This window comes from Atractosteus spatula, chromosome 14 (assembly GCF_055471065.1).
Source record: "Atractosteus spatula isolate fAtrSpa1 chromosome 14, fAtrSpa1.hap1, whole genome shotgun sequence".
NCBI lineage: Eukaryota > Metazoa > Chordata > Actinopteri > Semionotiformes > Lepisosteidae > Atractosteus > Atractosteus spatula.
Window position 1 is genome coordinate 43391724 of NC_142719.1, and position 24278 is coordinate 43416001.

The 24278-nt window shown below is 48.4% G+C and overlaps 1 protein-coding gene across 1 annotated transcript in view; it reads left to right on the forward strand.

The window, feature by feature from the left end:
- pfdn1 (prefoldin subunit 1) overlaps positions 1-20470 on the forward strand; it is a 56645-nt gene extending 36175 nt beyond the window's left edge. The window contains exon 4 of the mRNA XM_088933350.1: positions 19969-20470. Within this exon, the coding sequence (XP_088789476.1) occupies positions 19969-20052 (84 nt within the window). The 3' untranslated portion in view covers positions 20053-20470. The remainder of the gene's footprint in view (positions 1-19968) is intronic.
- The last annotated feature ends 3808 nt before the right edge of the window (positions 20471-24278 follow it).

Sequence of the window (24278 nt, forward strand, 5' to 3'; positions counted from 1 at the left end):
TGAGGAGTCCCTGAGCTGCCCCTGTAGAGGCGGTAGCTGTGTCTTTCTATCACATTATTGTTTACAAACAGGGCGCTATTAATATTGGGAGACTGTGGAGGTGCTGAGGTGTCTGAGCCCATCGGCTGTGAGCTGAAACTCCCTACAAGGCCTTTGGAGGAGCTCTCTCTCGGGCTGAGACGAGCCAGCCGCTGCGCTGACAGTGGCTTCCCCTGCTGCTCAGACAAGGCAGCTGGGCTAAGCAACCACTTGAACCAAGCAACCAAATCAATTTCCCCCTGATGGTAAATGAGTTCAAATTAAAGAACGGGACCCCTGTCTTTTAACGAGCTGGCAGCCCCAGTAGCATCTGTAATAGCGGGATCTTGGATTACCCGGTTAGCTACCGATCCTTGGAAAGCAAACAGTGGAGGATAAGAATGGTGAAAATGAATAAATGTTTGAATTTGGCTCTTCATGAATCCATTTAGAAAGTCATTCTTTCTCCTTTTTCGGGTTCATTTTTTCGGGAACACAAAGGTGTTCATTTCTAAGTGTTTTTGTCTCCGTACATTATAGCCAACTGGAAATGAAGCTGATTTTCATTAGAGCTAAATCACTGGATAATTGAAATGGTGAAAGCCCTGTGCACAGAAGGGGCTCTGGTCTCTTCGTGCACATTGGACTCTTAAGTTTTTTCGTCGGTGGTCTGTGCAGCTCCAGTCGGTCTGCTCTCTGCACAGTCGCCCTCGTCAGACAGCCCCTGTGGTCCTGCTGTGTCACCTTGTGGTTCTCAGTGCTCAGCTGCCAGGGTTTCTCTCCTGTGTCTTGCAGGGTATTGCTGACTGGGGCTTGTGATGTCCCCCTGGGTGTTGGCTTTGCAGCGTTAAAATTGTTGACTCGAACCATTGTCTCATTTTCTGCTCTTTTAGAAGAACATCGCGAAGTGAGAATGGACTGCAGGTTTTTTTGGTGTCAGACGGCAGAGCGCACAGCGATACGATGCTAGCGAGCCTCCAGACCAAAGATGGGACTCATTAGCGGCTGAGCTTGTTGAGTGATGGAATTTGAGATGACCTGCCATTGGTGTGTCAGATAAGCAGCTCGCAAAGGGCCCCGTCTGCTCTCTTTGCAAATATAGCGGAAGAACGTGTCCATTCGGGGCTGGGGGGACGGACGGGATAAAAAGAGCAGGTTGATGTTGTGGAGTAAGTCCATTTCTGGCCCGTGGGACAGGCGTTTCATTTTTAATAGCGGTTTGACTGACCTCTTCTTGACCTGTGCTTCAAACTTTAGTTAGGGAAAAGTTGGAGACGGCTATAAGTTCTCCCTGGGAAGGTTTTGCTAGTTTAGGGTTGTATGTGCACAATTACATCATTGTGTGGCTGTCAACAGCTGCCATGGTGGCACAGGGGCGATGAATAGCTTCTTAAACACCCTCATAACCACAGGGTCTGTGCAAATCGTCTGGTGTGTTTCCTTGTCTTTGTGTTTGCGGTAGGCAGGGTTTATTTTTCGTTATTGGTAATCAGATTAGAGAAATGGCTATTGCTGGCTCGGCCTTCTATGAAAGAGACATAAAAAGGCTGCTCCCTCAATGCTGAGTGTGCAGGCTGCTGTCTGATCCTCATGGCTGGGCCTGTAAGGTGTGCACAGCTGCAGGCAGGTGCACAGAGGGAGTCCAGGTCCTAAAGAGAAGTGAAGTACAGGTGATGTCCTCCAGTCCTCCAGCAGGCCTGACTGCATGCACTTGTCAGAACTGGGGCCGTGTGTTGCCTTCGTCATGTCTGTTGTCCCCACTCAGCTCTCATAGGGGACGCAGCAACAGCGGTACCAAGAAAGAGTGCTATTTTTTATTTTCTTCCTTTTCTTAAGCCCTGCTTGTGCTCACAGCCCTCCTGAAACTGAAGTAAATATTGTGACTGGGGCGTCTATATATATCCCAGAGGCCCGTCAGGAGAGCCGTGTTCTGGCGCCCCGATGGCGGGGATGTTGCCCTCAGTCAACACGCAGGGCCGCCGCTTGCCGACCTCCGAGGCCTGTAATTGTCGGCTGTCCGTGCGGGAGGCAGGGCGCTGGAAGGCAGCGCGGAGTCGCTGCCCTGGCTGACACTGGCTGGGCCCCCCGCCTACAGATGAGTCACTGCAGGACAGACAACGTGATATCAGACCGGCCTGCTGCAGCCACGGAGGCTGCCGGTGTTTGTTCTGATGCCAGCGTTTGACGGCATGAAGTGTCACAGTGTGGGGTGTGCTGAGCGCACTAGCTAATTGCTTATTAATAAGACATTATGCTTGCCCTACGGGGTCTGATTCTGGATCGATGAAGTCAGGGTTCTAATTCAGTGATGTTGTGTAATTGAAGTCCGGCAAAGAGCACTGATGCATTCACCCTGGTGTTTCACAGGGATGAAGCCATGGTGCTTGAAGCCAAAGCCATCTACTCCAGGTCTTTCTGTTTGGAAATATACGATCACTTCTGTATATCCTACACATCCATCTACTGTATATGTACATACAACAGCACATAATCGCATCTACAGAGCAACATAATTGCACAATTCGTTCACTTCATTAGTAGCCCTCCTTTTGGGAATAACTTTGCACGAAGGGATGTGTGAGCTGACAGATAAATCTGGTACTTCTCCGTTCCCTCGAGGGAAAGCCATTAAAAGGGTGAAACTATTAAACAATCCTTTTGTTTTTGCAAAGGCAGATGTTTGAATTTCGTAAATGGAAGCGTATTCTCTCCCCTGTATATGCATATTTTATTTCTGTGCCTCTTTCCGTCACAAAAAGATCCCAAAGCGCTTTGCGTGCACAGACGCTTCATCCGCCCGAGCACAGCAGCCCCCCCTCCACAGCGGGTCAGGAGGAGAGGAGGGAAACTGCTGCACCAGTTCGGCGAAGGGGTGACAATACTGTGGTCAGGCTGTCCTATCCCAGGACACCTCCTCCTACGAGCAGTGCCACCGCCACTCACCACAACAGACCGCTTTTCAGGCTGCAGGGTGGCAGTCCTGCTGGGAAATGAAGTAAAACACCTGCCTGCCGTAGCCTGGGCTGTGAAGGACACTACAAGAGCTGCGGCTGCGGTGACTCTGGGAGCAGTACCAACCCTTTCCTTTGTGTGTGCTGTGAGCTGGCCCCTTTCTGTTTGTTTTTGCAAGGTTGCAGCCCTGCGAATGTGCTTGGGTTTTTGTTTTATTTTGGTTTTGAATGCGCTGCTCATGAATGATGGGCGTTTATGGTATCCACAGTCTTGTACCGGGCCAGTGATTGTCAGTGTCTCCCCCAGCTCTGCCACCACACTGCCGGCCTGGCTGCCCACTGCCATTGTCTGCAGTTGGCACTGCATGGCACAGAGTACCAACTGTTCCTAAACATCTTCTCCTGGGGCCGGGGCAGACTGCAGTTTTATCACTGATGCCCAGCTCGTCTGCTCAATGCAGAGTCATTTTTATTTGCGCCGTAGGTTTTTTTGCTTAGTAATTTTCTGGGATGACCGTGACTGTGTTTGTCGTAGCTGTTGCGGAGCTGCCTCGTTGACCTCTACAGCAGATACTCCCACGTATACGCCTCGCGTACCTCATTATGACGTTTCGGTGTTGATCAGATGCCCTGGTTCACCTCTGTACACTGACTGTTCCCAAGCCCCAGGTGGGGGCTGTGTGCTCCCCTCCTCCACCCCTGCTCTAGTTGAGGGCCTCCCTTCCTGCCCTGAGCACGCCGGATCGTTTCAGCCCGGGACGAGAACCTGGCATCTCCAGACGCTCTGAAGTGATAGTTGACATTTAAGATATTCTGGTCTCAAGTCACTGGCGTGAGCAAGGGGAAGGCCCTACAGAGAGCACTGCAGAAAGCTGACCCTGCTCTCGGCTCCTGGAGCGGGAGAGAGGCGCTGATGGTCGTCTGCTGTGGCTCTCCGCTCCCTGTTCCCTCTCCCGTCGCTCCACGGCCCGCACAGCGCAGCAGACCTTTCCCGCTTACCGCTTTTATAACAAGAGGGGGCCTCGGGGTTCAGGATGTTGACAGTCTGGTGCAGTTTTATGTTGTCGTTGGCTTTTGGAGCCAAGCGCTTCAGTTTGGAGTTCAGTATTGTTGTTTGCTGCTGAAGCCACTATAAATAAAGCCTGTTCTCCGCCTGGTTAGCATGGCTTACGTGATTCTGGGGACCAGCAAGTAGGCTAAATATAAGAAAAACATTTACTCTGCGTCTCTGACCTATTAAGGTAAAATTAGTAGTAGTAGTTTTTGCACTCCTTTTAAAAATATCACAAAGGACTTTTCTGTAAGGATTGCATTCTTTCTAACCATTTGTAAAAGTGATCTTAAGTTGTGTATGGAAATCTTAACCTGGCGGTTCAGAGTATTAACAATTAAATTGACGCCTGACACATGAAAGGGCTCTCTTCAGGATAATAGAAAGTTTATGGATAATGATGCCGTAAGCGGTATCTCCCATGAGATGTTGTTTGGGAGATACAGTTAGTTAAGACAGTATTGACCAGTCTGGCCTGCCACCTGCTCCCAGCTGCCACTGTGCTCCAGACAGGACTGCTGTCCGCTTGCACTGATCCAGACGGTCCTGCAGAAACCTGAGGGACTGCTCCCAGCTTCCCCTGCTCATCCGGACAAGCCGTGCGTGGGTCTGACGTTGTTCCCCTGGTCTGCGCCCAGATGCAGTCGAGTGGAAGTGGTCTTAGCAGGGCTGTGTTTAAAAGAGTCTTGATCGGAATGATTCTCCAGGTGGACGAGGTCTTGGCGGTGCTGTGGTTAAGTAGTCTTGATTTGCTTAAGTAGTAGTTTCTTTTTTTTTAAATAAAATGACATTGTGCTGTCTCGCTTGGCGATTACCGGGACTGAGCCGAGTGGAGACGATTCCGGCACGTGTGGTTTGGCCTGAGGAAGATCATTGCTCTTCAAAGCATCGCTTGAAGGCATACAAAACATTGGAGGCAGGCAGTTTGAAACAGTGACTATTTAAAAATGCGTTTGTTCAGCCAGGGGGCATTCCACAAGCTTGAGGCACAAGCCGTGACTGAATCAGCGCTATTGAAAGTGCTGAAAGCCTGGTTCTTATTTACTCTGTTTTTATTGTCTGGAAAGGGAAAGGCCGGGCTCTGCTTCTTGCTGCTGCGGCTGGTCCTGGGAGGGCAGCAACTGCCAGCAATCGTGTGTCATCCCTCTGTAGCATCGGTGACTAATTAAAGCTAATTAACTCCCCGGAATGTCATTGAGTAGCTGTCTGTGTTTTTTTAACGACCCGGAAGCCAGCTCCTTAAATAAACACGGTCATGGTTTGAAGCCTGGATCAGCAGGTTTGCGCTGTGCCGTCAGTAAAAAAGCACCGGATCGGCAGGATATACTTTCCTGTATCTGTTCTCTTTCTCAGAAGAAAACAACGGAAATTTCATGTGATCATCGTGACTTTATAGGGTCATTTTATTCAGTGTAAAAAGGTTTAAAGAGAGCGCTTCCAAGAGCACTAATTTATCCGATTAAAGCTCCCCCATCCTGCATAAAATTGTCACTTAATGGCAGAACCATTGGCGTTACTGGAATTTTAAGTACTTAAGGGAATAGAGGGTATCAATATGGAGAAGTTATTGTAGTAATTTGTTCTTTGAAAAACCAGGATGTTTGAGCAAAGCCCATTTTTTAATCCAGCAGCAGCAGACGTGACCGTCCCCAGCGGCCCCCGCCCAGCCCGCGAGGAGCCGTGGGTACGGTCTGTCCTGCAGAAAGAGCCGTGTCCGGAAACGGTCTCCCCCCTCTGTGCATCACTCTCCCTGCGGCGGCGCGTGGTTCACCTGTCTCCCGCGGCAGGCGCCTGCGCAGGTGGGCACGAGTGTCCGCCCAGGTGTGCCTGATCAGACACGTGCTGCCGTGAGCTTGGTCCTGCCCTGCTGCTGGGCGTCTGGCTGGGGGCAGTTTCGGGCATGTCGCGAATTACTGGCGCGTCGTCTGTCGGCTCTCTGTGTCCTTTTTAGAGGGACTCGGGACACTGTTCCCTCACTTAAGTATCCGTTCCCGTAGTCCAAGGACTAGCAGGAGAGGCTGAGCGGAGACGGTGCGATTGCACCGGCAGGCCGAGGTAGTAGCTGGGGGGTCGGGAGCAGAGGGGTGCTGACTGGGGACAAGGGGAGGAGGAGCTTTTTGTGCGGGAGGAGAGAGCGGTTTGCTGTCTCTCAGGCTGCTGGAGAAGCTGGAGCTCCTGCCCGGGTGATGCTGAAACAAACAAAGGGAGGATGAGTCAAGGATGCAGCCAGCCTTCCCTCTGCTGTACGAGCATGTAGAGCACTTAGGCCAGATCACTGACCTTTAACCCATTTTAACTCCTGATGGGTTTTTTCTGCATTAGCGGCCTGATTTCTTACACTGTGGGAGCACTTTACCCCCCAGACTCTGTAAACAATCATTGGCGAAAAGCCTTCGTGTTATATTTTCAATACCTGATGAAAGTGATATCCTGCCCTTTTTTAAGACTTAGGGAATGAAAAGGAAGTGTAGCCCAAGAATAGTGCATTACGGACTGATTCTAATGGACAGCGAATGATGGTGTTCATTGTCAACTGTACCGGTCACCCTTTCTAATCGCTTGAATGAAATACTATCTACAGAGTTGTTGCATTACTAATGGCTGTTTTTCCTCTTGCCAGCAGCTGTTAGTGGTTTCTGCTGCAGTGCTCTGTACAGAAGGTCTTGATTATCTTTTGTTGCCTGTGGTCTGTAAGGCAGCACAGCCCTCAGTGCGAAGCCTGAGTAATCTGGCGCCCTGTCCTCTGAAAAGCTCTGCTTGTATTGCCGTTGGTTGGCCAGCAGTCAGGGTCTGTGTGGGATTGAAATATGCTGAGCATCTGCTGCTGGACATGAAGTGAGAGGATGCCAAAAGAGAGCCATCGGCCATCGCGGTGTCATTTCATCCCACTGCTAGTGATCAGATTGGGCCGTTTTTCTAAAAGCCTGTAGTGTGTGTATGAGACTGGGGGCAGACAAGTTAAAAAAGTAGAGCACCTTAGTTCAGCCAGTAATGAGGGATTCTGTAACACAGGTTTCCTCAGTATTGACGTACAGGACGTCGGTGTCTGTGGCATAGCTGGACGGCCTATTCTGGCCCTTTGTGTGAAGGAGTATCTCTTTGTCCTAAATGAACTTTCCTTTAGCTCCCACCTGTTTCCGCTGGTGCATGTGGATTCTGAAGGGGCACACTGGGCTGATGTTTGTCAGTGTTGGGTTTGGAAACTTTATAACTTCAGTCAAGCTCTCCCTTACCCGTTCTGTTCAGGGACTAAAGGGATTTACTGCAGCACGTCCTCGAGGCCTGTAAACATGCCTGCTTTGGAACGATTGCAGGGCTTTTTTATATTTGGGGGGCGATAAAATAGCACAGAGTGTTCTGAATGTTGTCTGATACACTGCAGAGTTTTAACTTGGTTGTGCAGAGTGGGGGGCATCTTTATTGACTTTGGGAGGCCGTGGATATTTATTACACTCGTGAGGTCCCAGAGGATGGAGGTATGTTGTATAACACGTAGAGCTGAACAGATGTCGCAGTAATGAGGTGCTGGTATGATTATCACCTGGGCGGAAGGACAGGAGCTGGGGAGGGTTGTGCAGAGAGCAGCGTAGGTGAAAGAGCCCTGGGCGGGCAGGCCTTCCGACAGGGGACTCCAGAAAGCAGTCTGGCTTTGACATGTGCTGGAACAGCACCCCATTCCGCCCGAGCTGCTCGATAATTAATTGAACTTCTGATTCACCTGGGAATGAGACATCATGGAAGCTCTTTCCTTGAGCAACATCCAGGGACTTGTCTCCCGCAGTGGAGAGCAGGCTGCAGTCGAGCGGCAGGGTGGCATAGGAGTCCAGAAAACGTAGGTGTAGTATCGCAGGACATAAATCCTGTGGAATATGCAGAAGTTGTCATGATTTACAGATTTCCCCTGAGAGCCTGGCTTTGATCCTGGTATTTGTGGCGTGATGGCCAAAGTGTTATGTCAGGTGTTAACCAAACAAAAACAAGGCGATAGAGCACAAAAACAGATGGATTATCTACCACACATTGTACCCTGCAGGCTAGGACAAAAACAGCCTCTCCTGTCGGCTTCTAACTCCAAAAACATACAGAACTGGGAGCTGTCAATGGCTGTAATAGGAGAGATAAAGTGCTGCTCTGTCTGAATTGCTCTAGCTGGTTAAGTGAGATGAGCCGTACTGTCCAGTTCAGTACCACCTTGATTCTGATCCTAGTGGTGATGTCAGGGGCCTGAATTCAGACCTCTTTAAGACACTTTCTTCTCCTGGGCTAATAGCACACACACTTTGGGTTTTGAAGAGATTTGTAGATCAGCCATGTTATAATGCTGGCAAAAACCACCGGCACATGTAAGGTTCTCTGTAGTTGTTTGACAAGGTTGTGGCATATCTGATGTCATTTCAGGCTTATAGTGTCATAGTGTTTGTCCGGTCAACACTAAATTTAGAGTATACTATAAATGCAGCTGGAACAGGAAAAAGACAACTTCTCCCTGCACTGCCCATTGTTTAGATTTTACTGCCTATGGATTTTATGTAGTTGTTGAAAGTAAAAAATAAAAGCCATTGTGGAACTGACTTTCTTCAGCTTTTCTCCAAAGAGGTGAATTTAGGGTCATGTATTTAGTTGCCTTTCCCTGAATTTTTTTCTGTCCCTCAGTAAATCAGTGCTCGTTATGGCTCAGAGTTGAAACACTCACTGCAAGGACAGTAGGGAAGATGCGGTCGGTGGTGTTATCAGGCCCGTAGGCGGTGCTCTTATTTCAGGACCAGGATGTGATGGATGGAGGTCCCTGTTCCTTGATGGCACTGTTTGAAGGAGTAGGGGGTGTTCATGCCTGTGTCCTTGCAAAGTCCCAGTCTGGTCTTGTGTAATCTGACCTCCTGGACAATCCCCCCTCTCCTCTCTCTCCCCCCATCATCTGCTGTGCAGTGGGGCTGATGAGTGTCACCCATCAGTTACTTCACATGGGAGGAGAGATGGCAATTCAATTCTGCACGCTTGCTTGGGATTGGAGTGCAGGTATCCGCTGCCATCTTCATTCGAGCAGGGAGCATGCGTTGGCTGCTAGGTCACAGGTGAAGGTTTATTCCATGCTGAAAGGAAAAGAAGCTGTGGGGCTTCTTCAGGTGGAATAGACCTCCACCTGTTTTTTTTTAACCCGGGATCAGTTAGACGCTGGACGGGCTGGCCAGCCTCCTCTCTCCTGTGACTCTTCTTCTGTGAGAGCTGCAAGACAAACACGAACACTGCATCTGGAGTGCAGAAGTGCTGAGTAGTGCTGCTCAGATGATGAGGACAAGCAGTGGAGAAATCCTTGTCTTGTAAAAGACTTGTCAAATGCACTAGATCTCCACCTAATTGCTGTTTCAGTGGCTCCCCTGTAAAATGATTTAACATTGCATGTTACTGCTGATAGCTTTTCAGATGTGGTTGTCGCTTTTATCCAAATTGAGTTTGCACTTATTTATAAATCTAGGTATTTTACTGGGGCAGTGCAGGTGAAGTACCTCTCTCGAGAGATTCAACACCAGTCTCTCACCTGGGACTTGAACCCACAGCCTTCCAGTTACAAGTGCAGGAGCTATATGACCGTGTTGTTCATTTAGAAGCCAATAACACTTAAACTCCCTGGACACTCTGCTGTGGAATAAAGCAACACCACATGCAGTACTTGCAGATTTTGAAAATTAAGCCCATCCTATCTTATTTAGGACAGACACCCTGTGCGAAGAGAATGTTTAAAAACGTCGGCGATGTTTTGTTATGAACCCAGAGACTGGTTAAAAAAGTGCTCTCTCTCTTCTGGCGCTGAACACCGTATAATTGCTTTGTGTCCACATTACGTGATGCCTGTCCGCATCCAACATTTTAAAGGAGGAATTCAGAAATATACAGCGGGAGGATTTTACAGTGAAGGTGGCGAGTTAAGTCACATCCTGTGAAATGGTTTCTGTGGACTAACATCCAATTTTTTAAGAAAACAACAACAGAAAATGGGAACCAATTCAAGTAACTGTTAAATTCAGTTTCATAGTAATATTTGTGACATTTGTACATTTAGGAGTTGCTGTATACTTTCTACATTTTTGCTACACACATTTTCATTTCTGAATTGTTAAACAAATGTTGTACAAAAGTGGTTCCCATTGCTGACCTGCCACACAGATTGCATTATCCTAACCTTCACCCACTCGACTCCTCCAGAACACTTCACTTCCCTGACAGCTGTGAGACGGTGCCAGAGGGATCAATAAATTCTGATAAGGTGCAATCACTGAGACTTGAGTCACTGAGAGTTTCTATTGCACCCAGGTCTCCGGTGCCCATGGGGTCAGGGCAACACCACGGTTTCCTGTTCCGGCTCTGAGGCACACACGAAGAGGCCCCGTACCTCGGCTTTTCCCTGCTCCTCGTTTTTCATACAGTTTTACACACACCCACAGACACACACTCACTGCAGGGGGGGCTGCGGTGTGTCATCCAGGGCAGACCGTGTGGGAGTCGTGTGGGATATCAGAAGCCACTCCCGGAATCGCAGTATTTGTCACTCTTTCTTTTGCAGAGGTCCGGGAGGTGGGAGTGATCCATGGGGTGATCTGTGGCTGTTTGTGTTCGTCATGAGTCTTGGGCTCTTTGTATTTTTCAGTTCGATTAAGCTGGCGTCCGTCGCTAGATTCACTCTAGCACGGAATTTGGAAATTGAGGAGGTTCAAACGGATCTGATTCTCTCTGTCGAGGTGAAAATGATTTTTGACTCAAATGGCCGTGTTGACCTGTTTGGGTTGAGGGTTACTGTTCATCCCCCAGCGGGGCGCTCGGTGTGAGACAGCACTAACGCAGTTTCTCCTCCACATTAGTGTGACAGGGTGTGAGCTGGCTGCACCCTCAGAATGGTGGGGTGTCATGAAAAGAGAAGGTTTATTTGGTGTCAGTGACCTTTCCTCACACAGTGTGCAGTTATTCAGTTTGAGAGCTATCTGTGTAGGTGGGGCGAAGTGTATGTTTAAAGGGCAGCATCATGACTGTGTGACACACATCTTCAGCCCCGATTATAAATCTTTCTTTCCGTTTCTGTTATTGTTAAAGTCTTTGGGTGGCTGTGGTCTCTGGCTGGAGGAGAAATGTGATACTCTGTGGAAAGTGCTCTGGCACTGCAGCCAATATAGAAACACCACAAAACTACAGTGCCAGAACTGCTGTAAATATTGGGTCTGCAGCAGGCAAACCACATGTAAAAAGGCAGTAAAGACTTGGAAATTTTGTCATAAATATTAAGGCGGTAGTTTTGCCATTGCAGGTAGCACTTGCGTCCCTTTGCTTTTATGTCCTGAGTTTCATTTCAGCCTTCCATGTGGATTTTGCATGTTCTCCTCTTTTTCTCCATGGGTTATCTCCAGGTGTTTTGGTTTTCTTCTGTGTTTGAAAGACTTGTGGGCCAGGTTAACTGTTATCTGAATTATCTGAGCATATATGTGCCCTGTGATGGACTGATGTCTCATGTTTCTGATGATGGATGAACTGAAAGTGGATATACAGTATATAAATGACTCAATGAGTTATAGGACATACATTCTTGAATTCTGATGTACTGTAATGGAGAGGATGGATGTTATTATTGTATTAATACGTAAGTTTTATACATACGTTGTCATTAAACTAGTTTTCCCCTCTGTATACAATGTTTTTAATAATGTTTTGGGTAATATTTATTTTAGAAAAAATAGTTTTTGGAGATAATTTTTGGAATGGGCTAAAAATTCCTCATGAATGGTGTTGTAACAACACATGAAAACATAATAAGCATCAATCGGTTACCAACCGATTAAATTACAGAAGTTAAATTCAAGACTTAAAATCTTCTTTTTAAACCGTCATGGTACAACCCCCCATCCAAACAGAGCTTTTCATTCCCATCATTAGCGGTGTATACGTTCTTGGAGCTGATTGCTGCCCTGAGGGCAGGAGTGACCCCCCATACCCGCGCTGGCAGCCGCGCCTGTCTGCAGGTGCCGGGAGAGGGTTTCCCTTGCTTGCGCGTTCCTCCAGGCCCGCGGCATGCTGGAGCGTTCTGTCCGGACCTGTCCGTGCTTTTCTTCGGGCCCACGGGGAGCCGGCACTCTCTCTGGGATCTCCAGCAGAGTCCCTGCCATCACCAGGCCGGAAGGCTGACCGTGCCTGTAGAACAGACCGACTGTGACCGTGCCTGTAGAACAGACTGGCTGTGACGGCTGTGAAGAACTGACCGTGCCTGTAGAACAGACCGGCTGTGACCGTGCCTGTAGAACAGACCGGCTGTGACCGGCTGTGTAGAACAGACCGACTGTGACCGTGCCTGTAGAACAGACCGACTGTGACCGGCTGTGTAGAGCAGACCGACTGTGACCGTGCCTGTAGAACAGACCGGCTGTGTAGAACAGACCGACTGTGACCGTGCCTGTAGAACAGACCAACTGTGACCGTGCCTGTAGAACAGACCGACTGTGACTGGCTGTGTAGAACAGACCGACTGTGACTGGCTGTGTAGAATAGACCGACTGTGACCGGCTGTGTAGAACAGACCGGCTGTGCAGAATAGACCAGCGGTTCCAGGCTGTGTTAATGGTGACCGCCAGCGAGCTGTAATCATGAGTTCTCTGCAGTAGCCAGCCCTGTGTGCAAGTTCCCCGGATGTGTCCTCTCTTCTCGGTCACTTGAACGAGAGCACAGCTACAAGCGAGAGGAGGTCACAGGCCCGTCAGGCCCGCCGATCGGTTTGTATCTCATTCTGTTTTCCCTGAAAGACTGGATGACTGGATGAGATTCTTCCTTCATTTGGTTACTGCCTCTTCTTTGCCAGGAAAGGTCCGCCGGGCTTCGATGGAGGCTCAGGACGAGTTTGTTTTGATCGACGGTTTGAGGATACTCTGCCCAGGGTACGACTGGCCGCAGTTCAGGGCCCGGGTTCGAGCTGGTAATGTGGACTGCAAAGCTAGTTAGTGCCATACCTGGCTGAGCCTCCCAAGAGACGCTGACACATTCTGTTGTGACTGATACACAGTGCTGTATTTACAGTGTTTGTGGGGCTGAAGTATCTGTAGTGGGTGTGAACACAGGAGCTGCGTGTAACCCAACAGATGACACCCTCAAAGACTCCCCTTGTGCCAAAGCAATCTGACACCTTGAAAGTGAGCTCTGTGGATGGTACGCAAGTCTGAAAGTGTTGGAATGTGAACAATAAAACAAATACAGACACATTATTGTTACAGCAGCTGTTGCAACAAGGTGATGAGTAATTGTAGGTGTTTCTTGAAACCTTGCTGACTGCTCTTTTTATAGGCAGGGAGATTACTGACCGTGGGTTGCGGAGCTCTGCAACTCGCGTCACTCGAGGTGAAATGACACCTGTCAGAGCTAGGCGGACAGCTGCCCTCCTCTGGCGCCACAGCTGGAGCAGACTCGGCCCTCACCTCCTGTGAGGGATTCATGAGGGCTGAGCCGGGAGACGTGTGGGTCTCGAGACCCGCTGGACCTGGGGCTGTCTGACTGGGCACGTAGGGACACGCGGCTTTAGGAAACAAGAGTGAGAATCAAGCGTTCGTTTGTTAAAATGGATGTTGTGCCACCTAACTTTTATATGCTTGTATTATATATTATACTACTTTAATTTTATACTTTAACTCTTTGTAACCTGAATTTTTGTTTTGTTTTTGTGTTCGACAAAGTAAGTAGGGCTTGTATATACTGTATATAAGGGCATTCACTATCAACAAGTTGCAGCAGGCCATAAAGAGTTAAATTAAATACGTTTTCAGTTCGCTGATACTTTTCTTTTTATAGACAAGTCAGCACTGTGCATAGAAGGTTACACAAACAGTTGTTTTTACTGTGAACATGTTTATTATGAGAGCAGAGCCAGCTTCGCTAATTTCCTCTAGAAATACTGTGTGGCACTGGCCACTTCTCAAGGAAGAAGCAGTTCTCATGAAAACCCCTGCAGAACAGCAGATTCTAAGAATTCAACCAGGATTTATGTAATCAAATTAAATGCTAATAAGCTCTGATGTCTGTAATTTCCATAGCAAGCGTGAAGACAGTGAGTTGACATCATGTCCTGCAGACGGTATCTGTTATTCAGGGGCAGAGGAAAGGAGCCACCTACTGGAACAGTGTGGCCAGCTCATGCCCTGCAGAATGAGCTTTTCTCTGAGCCCCTTGCTGAGTCCACACAGGCACTGCCTGCCAAGGAGGTGCTGTGGTCAGTGATCACTTGTTGTCATCTTGCCTCTTTGCACCTGCCTGAGTTATCTTGCGCATTGTTATTTCTAAATATTAAAAAAAACTCCCTATTTTTAGAAGCCCTTCAAGTTGAGGCTGAAGTGCTGGATGGGCACGCAGACGTGTCCTGTGCCCGCCTTTCAGTTCAGACCGACTGATCCTCTCGCACGGTTCAGCCAAGCTATTCCACCAATGTGCTAGCAGGGTTATACCATCGCTCCTCTCGGTGGCACTTATAATAGAGCTGGATGTGCTCAAACTGCTCTGGGACTGAATTCAAGCGGTTCATGTGAGGTAGTGTGTCTCGAAGTCTGGAGTAAAAAAAGCCTGTAGGGGGTTTATTTAGCATGCGAGCAGACAACACGCTGGCGGATCCTGGGGTGCCGGAGAGGAGGGAAGGGGTGCAAGCTCTCACGTGAGCCTCCCACCCGGGATGCTTTGAGAGCCCAAGCTGATGAGAGCTCCTGCGGAAAACCCATGTCTGTTCAAGCCCTAGCCGGACAGCCCTCGTCACGCACAGCTTCTGTCGGCAGTGTCCGTTCCTCCCACTTTTCAGCTGTCAGGGGAGGTGAAGTTCTCATGCAAGCGCTTGCTTCAGATGAGTAATTAGGACCCGCGTTGCCAGAGTGAGGCAGACGGCCCTCTGCGTTTGTGCGCAGTGTCTTAGGAGGGAAAACAGGAACGGTGTTGAAAATCCTCGTGCAAAACGAGTGCGTGAGGTTGAGATACTTGCTGGACGGAGGTTGTCTTGGATGAAGCCTCTCAGGTGGTACAGGCACTCTGTGAGCTCTGTGATCACGGGTTCGAGCCAGGCTCACGTCACTCGCCGTGACCTACAAATGATATTTTTTGTCACAAAATAAAATTGGTGATTCAAAATGTAATTAAAAAAAAAAGTCTTTCCTTACTTATTCTGTGGATTTGAAAAAAGTTTCGTGTTTTAGTTGACCAGGCCTCAGTGGCTTGTGGATTTGTTTTGCTTTCTCAGAAGGACCCAATGATATTCCCTGAGGTGACTGTTCTGTGTTTTCACGCTAAATATCACACAGGCACTTCTGCGGTAAACTCTGGATTACTTTAGTTTGCATCTTTGCTTCCTTGTGTGCTTTCCCGTGCAGTGATGGTGCCTCTGTTTCCATGTCAAAGCTCTTGCATGACTCATAAATATGCAAAAGCTTGTGTGTGGAAGGAGCTCTTTAGGACTACGTGCAGCACAGAGCTTGGCGACACCAGCTCTCATTATTTCTGCTTTAAGGCTTCTGCATTCATTCAATCAGCCATTTACAGAACCTATGAATTGTCCTTTTTAGGAGGTTTTTGTAAATATAGAATGAATTGCACCCCCAAAATGTGATGTCTTACAATTCTCTAAAATACAAAGGCTTCTTTGGTTGGGTTATTTTTGACAGTAGAGTTGATCTTATGGTCTATTCATCCATTTTCTAAATGTTTCATCCAGTTCAGGATTGCAGGGGAGCTGGAGCTAATCCCAGCAAGCAACAGTACAGGGCAGGATACACCCTGGACAGGACACCAGTCTTTTTCGGGGCACACGCACATACACACACTAGGGCCACTTTTCCCAGAAGCCAGTTAACCTGCTGATATGTCTGTAGACTTTGGAGGAAACTGCAGCTTGTGTTTTTAGAAGAAAAATGGAAGACCAAGTGAGCTGAGTTAATGGATCCGGCACCTTGACACCCCTCAATAATGCTGTTGGGCTACCATTGCCTTTCCCATAGTCAGTGCCCTGTCAGCACCTGTGGAATATCTGTAAGGAGGAGGTTCTTTTTCTTATGTCTTTGGTACTCTGTCCAATAGTAATATCTTACATTTTTCCTCGCAGTGACAGCTTAGTCAGCTCCAAAGAGAATAAACCACAAGTTACATCTTGAACTGAAAGATTTTCAGATGGTACAAGACCACTGCTTAGGAAAGAAACACTGTAGAGCTTCTGAAACTAAACTCCATCGCTCAGTGGTTAAAGAACAGAACAGCCCGGACAGAAGGTGGAGAAAAGACAGAGAGATTAGGCGGAGATGTATTAAGGAATGAAATGGAGAGCTATCGCCTCATACCACACCGGGAGCCTGAAACAGTGTGCCTAGCCCAGCCACATTGTTGAAGCTGTCTGTCACAGAGCTGGTCAGAAACAGCTCGATGAGATTCTGGCATCGATTAGCTACTTCCGGCCCATTGATTAGCGCGCCCCAGTCTCGAACCCGTGATCAGAGTCTCAGGCAGACGCCCCTAATGGGGGGATGGAGTCCATGGAAATGCGTCACATCGCTTAAGAGACCCAGTTAGTGAAGGCTGGAGCAGAAGGACGTGGGGCATCTCGTCCCCTGGAACTTCGATAAGAGCCCATGTGGTCAAACGCCCCACCCCCCACCTCTGTGGCCAAGTCCCATGTATTTCCAGTGGCAGGGAAACAACAGGCCGAGTGCTGGAGTGCTGGGTTTCCCCTCAGGCGGCTCGTTCAGGAAGCCTGATAACCAGCAGTGGGCGAATGGAAACATGTTCAGACCACTAATCAACATACTGCTGCTTTTCCATCAGATAACCTTTGTGTTTGTTGATGTACCTGGGGCCGGTGGGGGGGGCGAGACTGGGCAGTCCTGCGCAGCTGGGCTGCAGGTCGCCTGAGAGGCGCAGTTGGGTGTGCTGCCAGTGACGCCAGTCCCTTGATGGCGCGTGATGAATAATTTACCTTGACGTGTTTACAGGAAGGCAGCGGGGGCTCGTGCTGGTAACTGCTTTCGGCTTCCTGCACACGGAGACGCACGGCAGAAGCTCGAGAAGATGAATATACGCTTTATAATAAATCGGCTTTTCTTCCCCCAGCGCCACTGTACCCCCAGTACCCACCGGGGAGCCCACGCTTTCCTGTCGCCTGCTGGTCTTTTTCTGGAATCGGGGAGAAAATAGTTCCTGACTAATAACCAAGCTTTTCATTTTGCTGTGATTCATGGGCTGAGAGGAAGCAGCATAAAGCTTCCCCAGTTCCCCCCCCCGGTGCAGAACTGTGTCACAAGGGGCTAACCAAGTGGTATTTGGCCGTTTTTATGCTTTGTGGATTGTGGGGGGCAGTGGAGCTGTCAGGAATGACCACGCTCAGGGTGAGTCGGCTGGCGCTGGGGGTGACAGAGCAGCACACAAGGCCTCAAATAAGAGGGATGTCAAGGCAGGACCACGCAGAAGAGCCGCCTCCCGCAGGGCTGTGTCAGAGCAGAGTTCGCGCCGGCACGCTGACCTGCTGCGCTCCTTGGATCGGCTTCTGTTGGCCTTTGTGCAGCTGAACGTTCCCTGGAGCTGGCAGAGTGGCAGGTGTCTCCCCGTTTAGAGTCCGCAGCGGCTTGCTCCTGCTCTGGTGTTGAGGCAGTCACCTCAGGGCGGTGCGCGTGACGTCAGCTGGAATATATTTTCATTAGGTTGGTTATTGACATGCATCTTGGCTCAGGCCTCATCCAGTCGAGGACTCCCGCAGCATAATCTAGGTTCTTAGAGGGAAACAACCCTTTGCCTTCAATTGCAGCAGAGCTGGCTTAGGTCCAGGATTCCAGGGAAGAGCAGCCATTAAAGTCCTTTCAGCTTTGGAGGCTCACGCCAGCGTTTCCTTGGTTACTGCAGTTACAGCTCTCTTTCATGCTCTTTCACTTATTCACCGTGCAGAAAGGCCGGGCTCCTGTCCCGGGGGGGCCGGAGAGATTCGTCACAGGCTGGGCGCTCACCTGGGGGGCTGTGATGGAGACATGGTCACGGACAGAGCGATTCATCTCTGTGCTGCACTGGGTACTCCGCCCAGCAGCCTTCCCCGGGCCCCGGCTGGGCGTCAGAGCTAGTGTAGTATTTCATTCTTCAGTCGCCTTCAGTCGACTTCCCTGTGGTGCTCACAGGCCGTGGGCCGTTTGTCCACGCGGCTTTATTCCTGCCTTCTTTCAGATTTCACATGCCTGTCCTCGGCCTGTGCTGTCGAAACGCTCTTCCAGTTTAATAGTCACATGCTGAGCCTGACTTTTCCTACTCCTGAAAACCAATAGATTTCTTTTGCACTTGATTGATATTAAACTCTTGATCAAATTTATAGTTCCAGAAAAGGTTCAAGTAGGGAGCTGCGTCAGCAGGCGTAGGCTGCAAAGGAACAGGTAACAGGTTTATTCCTGCTGAAAAGAGAAGAAAGGAAACACAACGTTTCGGCTGTGGAGCCTCCTTCAGGTGTGTCGGGTGGAAGGCTCCACAGCCGAAACGTTGTGTTTCCTTTCTTCTCTTTTCAGCAGGAATAAACCTGTTTTTGTTCCTTACTTCCAGAAAAGACTGTTTTGGAATCTTTCCCTTCTAAATTCCTAATAGGTGGTGCTTGTTGTTTTTTTAAAAAAAACTGCAATACCACTTAATCCACACAAGTGGTTTAGATAATTTGTAAAGACCTGATGATCTGTTCATCGAATATTTCACATTTTAAATGTTTTGGAGCCAAAGTTCCAATATTCAGCATTTTACCTTTTGACAAAATGAGTGTTTTTTACAGTCTCGCTATAAAATAGAAATTTATTGTTGGAGTGCCTGTTTAACCATGTAGTGACCATTGATTATACGCTCGGTTTCCCATTAGAATTCAACCTGGCAGGCAGACAGTATCGCTGGTCCTCAGACTGGAAAGACGGGGACACCATTGTTATTTGTATGATCTCTATTCAACTTTCAGTGTCTCCAGAAAGAAATGTGTTTTTGGCACATGTGAGAGTGGTATTTCAGCAGTCGTTGAACTAAAAATCTTACAGGTATGACGCTTCTGAATGTTGGGATCGTGGTGGTCTGTAAGCCCTGCTGTGTGGGATCTTACTCCCTACCCCAGCGCTTGGAAATGTAGGGTTTCATTAGAACGGAAACTTCACAATAGAAATTATTTTTACATACTTAATTTGCATTTGACTTTTTGTTAGCTAGCTGGAAAAATGTTCTCAAGTTATACATTTGTAAATGCAGTATTTCATTTAGAGTGTTGGGATTTGATGTCATACTAAAAGTATTCAGTGTCTAATAAGCTGGCAAATGTCGTTTGCATGTTATGAGAGCAGAGAGGAGACAGTAGTGTAATAGGAAATTTTTGACAAAGTCTCCAGGGTTATATTTTCCATAGGGCGAGGGCAGACTATCCTGGATAGACACTTCAGGTTTTAATGCAAACTGTATTATCATATCTTCTGTCCAACAGCTGGGAGACTAATTATCTTGCCTGTGTGTTGATTCATACTTGTCCGTTTTGTAGAAGATGTGTGTCACAAAGACAGGCACTTTGGGTCCTGCAGTGTCTTTCTGGACCTTTCAGGTATAATCCCAGCCTGGGGGGGATGTCCTGGTGAAAGGAGCTCAGTCTCCTCAGTCCTGAACACAGAGGACTGTACAGACTCTCTTTTCCAGTGTCCACAATCCTCACAAGTATTAATAAAGTCGACACAATCGGCTCCTCCAGGGGTCAGCAGTGAAACAGACCAGAGGATACGAGTGAAAACCTGAGAGGCTTCTTTACACAAAGGGTAGTGGGAGTCTGAAACAAGCTCCCCAGGCATGTGATTGAAGGACTGACGAGTAGCATGTTCCTGTTGATCCGACACGCCCGCATCAGCTGTTTGGGTGGACTGGCCTCTTCCCGTTTGTCACCTGGTGTTCTGTTCTGTGTCCATTCCTGTGTTTCAGCAGCGGAAGACCTACCTGGAGCGCAGCGTGAAGGAGGCAGAAGACAACATCCGGGAGATGCTGATGGCCAGGAGGTCCCAGTGAAGACGGGGGGGTGGAGCACACGGGACCTGTTCTGTGTTTCTCCCCCGATACAGCTCGGGCACTCCTGTCGTTTTACATATTTAAATAGTAGTCACTGTACGTGTGTGTTGGAAGGTGTGTGGAGGGCAGTTCAGATCAGTCAGCTGCCTGTGTGCGTCCCAGTAGTTTGGTTAGGTTTTTCATCGGGTGAAATCGGTAGTCCTCGTTTTGTGTCCGTGCTGTTTTCCAGCCGGTAATGCTCTGCATACACTGTGGTGTCAGTGTTTATTGAGACCAGTCGTGTTAAATCTGAAGACGATCCCAAAGTTTCTGTTTAAGCCCGTTAGAAAGTGCTCCGATTTGGTTACTGCTTTTTTTTGTTCCACCAGACATTCAGCACCAAAATAATAAAATTAATAATAAAAGGTCTTCAACTTGTTCCTTGAGACACCTGTTTTTTTTTTAAACAAATACCCCTGTCTGAAGAAGTGTAGCTGTCAACACTGTAGCGTCTGTAGTCTCCTGGACTGCCTGCTTCCCGAGTGTCATGTCTGGACGTGGCCCCCTGACAAAGTGCTTCCACACGTCCTCTCCCAGCCCTTCCCAGCGACTGCTCTCCGCGCTGCTGCCCGAGCGCCTGACTCACACTTGTCTGCAGAGGAGCGTGCTGTCTCGGTACTGCCGGGCCGCAACCCGCCTGCGAGCACAGCGCCAGACGGCCACCCCAGAAACACCCCTGACCCCTGTGCTGGCTGTGGGGTCACGCTGGGCCTCTGGGTTTCACTCCAGTGCTTCTGGAGCAGTCCGTCAGCGTCACTACTCTGTTTACCCAGAATGGATTGACATGATTATTATTAAAACAGAGGCATACGTTTTAAGCCTGCTGTAGTAAAAGTAATGTTAAGGGACAAGCAATTTAAGTTTTTTCAAAACACCTTTTTTCTGTTTCAGCTTCTGTCGCTGCTGAACTCAGCTGTGCGGTATTTCAAGGAGACAGAGTAGTTTAATGACAAGAACACACAGTGCTTAAAACCTTGGGCTTATATTCTGTGACCCAGGGAGAATAACAGTTATTGGGGGTCAACTGTGCCATGGTTCTTCTTTAATGAGGAGGAGAAAATCGTGATTTAAAATTCTGTTCTCTCCAATTTTAAATCATGAGGTGTTATCCAGTGTGCAGCTCTTTACTGAAGCCCTAAACTGCTGTTGGGAGCTTAAACTTTAATCATAATTAAATCCACAACCAACCTGATACAGAATACCTTGAAGAAACCCATTTGCAGCACCTATGCCAGCCAGGGCCTGCATAGTCCACATCACTAATCCTGCCCGGCTGCGCCATGCGATCAAGAACCTGGTCTGGAAGATGCTGGACCCGAGGACAGCCCCGCTTCGGTTCTTCTGCATTACAGTTTAGCATGGAATTTAAAGGCGTGGGTCACAGGTACATCCCTACATCCACTTTCTAATCCACTCATCCGATACGAGGCCGATACGGGCGCGAGGCAGGATATACCCTGGACAGGACGCAACTCCATCGCAGCTGCTGCTGGAGCACAAAAGCCATAATTGGACAGGTAATGGGGGCTGATAATCCTGATGGCAGTGTAAGTGGTGCACAGAAAGAAAATTCCACACCATCGCAACCTCATTACGAGTTTTGATGGTGTCAGCTGAGTCTGGCTGAATAGGGTACGGTTTGCCTGATCTGTGATGCAGTGATGCTTTTTCCTGCACGCAGACCTGTATGTGTGTGCGGTTGTGAGTCCAGTAGGACGAGCAGCACAGAGGACTGGCGAAGTTGGGGTGAAGTGATATTTGGGAGAGTTAGTCACTGCACCCCAAATGCCCGGTGTACTTCCCGGCGGACGATAGTGTTGTTTGTTGTCCTCGTGATGTCTTGAGTGGACAGCGGACATGGGAAGGTTCCTCTCTCCTGTGTAAACAAGTCTTTCCCTCTACTCACGCTCTAAGCATCAGAGTAGTCGCCTTTTTCTGTAACATTCTCGGTGCCCTTTTAACTCAAGAAAGGTCGACGTTGATAAGGAGAGGCGTTTGGAGGTTATGGGAGACTGAATTTTGCTGTAACATGCAAGACTTATTCCAGAGCAGGAGACACTTGGCATAGATGCTGAGGTGCATTAAAAATGCAACAGTTGTGTATTGGTGTCAAAACTCGGTTTAGTGGTCAAAATTAAGGGGACACTGCAGTACAACAGCAAAACACAGGAAGGAAGGATCAGTGCAAACAATTTATATAGAAAATATTTGGCCTTTCTCAAAAGGAAATGTGACACAGGGCATGCATTGTTTCACCCATATGTTGCTCTCTGTGCTGGGGCTTCTTCTGAGCTTCCTCTCCTGCATGGTGGCAGTGTCCATTCGGCCAGGAGTCCTACTAACTAACTAACGTTTACTAATGTATATGGGTTTCTGTTAAGAATGTGCTGACCTAGAGAATGGAATTTGTGTCACTTCCTGGTGTTTACTGTGTGGGACTGAGACCTCACTGTCTGGAAATCTGCTGTGTCCTGTATTTCGAATGACTGGACTGTTAACTAACTTCTGCACTGCCCAAGACCCAGAGACGGTCCTTCCTGTGAAGCTTTAGAGCCTGTAAGAGTTGAAGAGTTACATCTGGTGGACCCAGACGAAGCTTCCAAGTGTGATATTCAGCAGGAAAGTAGTTTTCTTCCCATATCACACAAGCCCACACAGTCTCGATGTCTGTTGTCAGATTCTCAGAACTGTCACAGTGGAATTCTTTCATTTGTGCGATCTGCACCCAAAACTGACTGACAGCTTTCCCATTCACAGCCAGACTCGCTGTATTTCTGGGCAAATATTTAGAGAAAGGAAGTATCCACAGCAGACATTATTGCTCTGGCCTAGGAGGGCCACTGCTGTTGTAACCTGCTCAGATCCCCTCAGAACACCGCTGTGTGTGTATTTTAAGTAGTCTGCTCTCACTGAGTGTTACTTTATTTTAGGATTTGTACCACAAGAAGTCGTCTCTTCTTTATGTGCTTTTGAATATCCATAGATGTAGGCATATAATAATAATACTAAAGCAACTTTCTCAACATGGGGATGCTGTACATAGTGATAAAGTAAAAGACAAAAATAAAATAGGTCAACAAAAAACATTACACAAGAAAACAGAAACAAATGTAGGGCCTCAGTCAATGAAACACAAGCCCTCATAAAAAAAGTGAGTTTTAAGTTTGGGTTTGGAGAGGGTCTCTTGAAGAGTTGGAGAAAGAGCATTTCAAAACGCTGGAAGTACGACAGAGAAGGCACGGTCACCAGAAGTCTGAGAGTTAGTCCTGCGGACAGTGAGCAGAGCCGGCAGGAGGGAGCGTGACCACGGAGGGGCTCCGAGATGTGTGATGGAGCCAGATTGTTCAGAGGCTTGAAAGTCAGCAACATAATCTTATATTGAATATGTGACTTTAAAGGCAGCCAATGTAGAGATTTAAGAGTAGGAGTAAGATGTTACAGAGTTTTGCACATTATTGCATCTTACCGAGAAGAGTGTAACCACAGAGTAAAAAGTTGCACAAATCAAGCATTGATGTTATGAATGTGTGAATTATCTACAGTACCTGTACTGTATATCTTATCAATACTGTAAGAATGTCATGAAAATACATCATGTGTAGATCAATTAGTTACTTAACCCCCGTCAGTGTTTAGGAACTGAAAACACAGAACCTACCTGAAACCTGGGGACCAAGCGCCAGCAGGTGTGGGGGTCCCCTGGTCGAGAGGGTTGTTGTAAAATAACTGGCTGTGATCTGCACAGTCTGGATAGTCGCAGGGTATAATGCACGTAGACTGAGGAAATAAGTTTGCCACGTGCTGCTTCAATGCCGGGCGAAGCAGACACAAGCCTCAGGTATCCCAGAGGAGGTGAAAGGGCTGGTCATTGGTGGGTATTTGGCGCCCCCGTGTGTTTGATCTGTGTGTTGAACTTTGTTCCTGTTCATGCACTGCAAAGCTATAGGGCAGCTCAGTCCACACGGCCTCCTGGGTCCTGGTGAGGTTACAGACGGGGCTGCCTTCTGTGTGGAGTTTGCATGTTGTCCCTGCATCTGCACGGGTGGTATCAGGGTGTTCTGGTGCTCTCCCTCCCCCGGGTGCGCTCACTAGCTGATTGTGACCCTGGTGTGTGTGTGTCTGCCCTGTGATGGACTGGCGTCTCGGCCGGGGTGCCTCTGCTGTGAACTCCGCCAGAGCTGCACCCA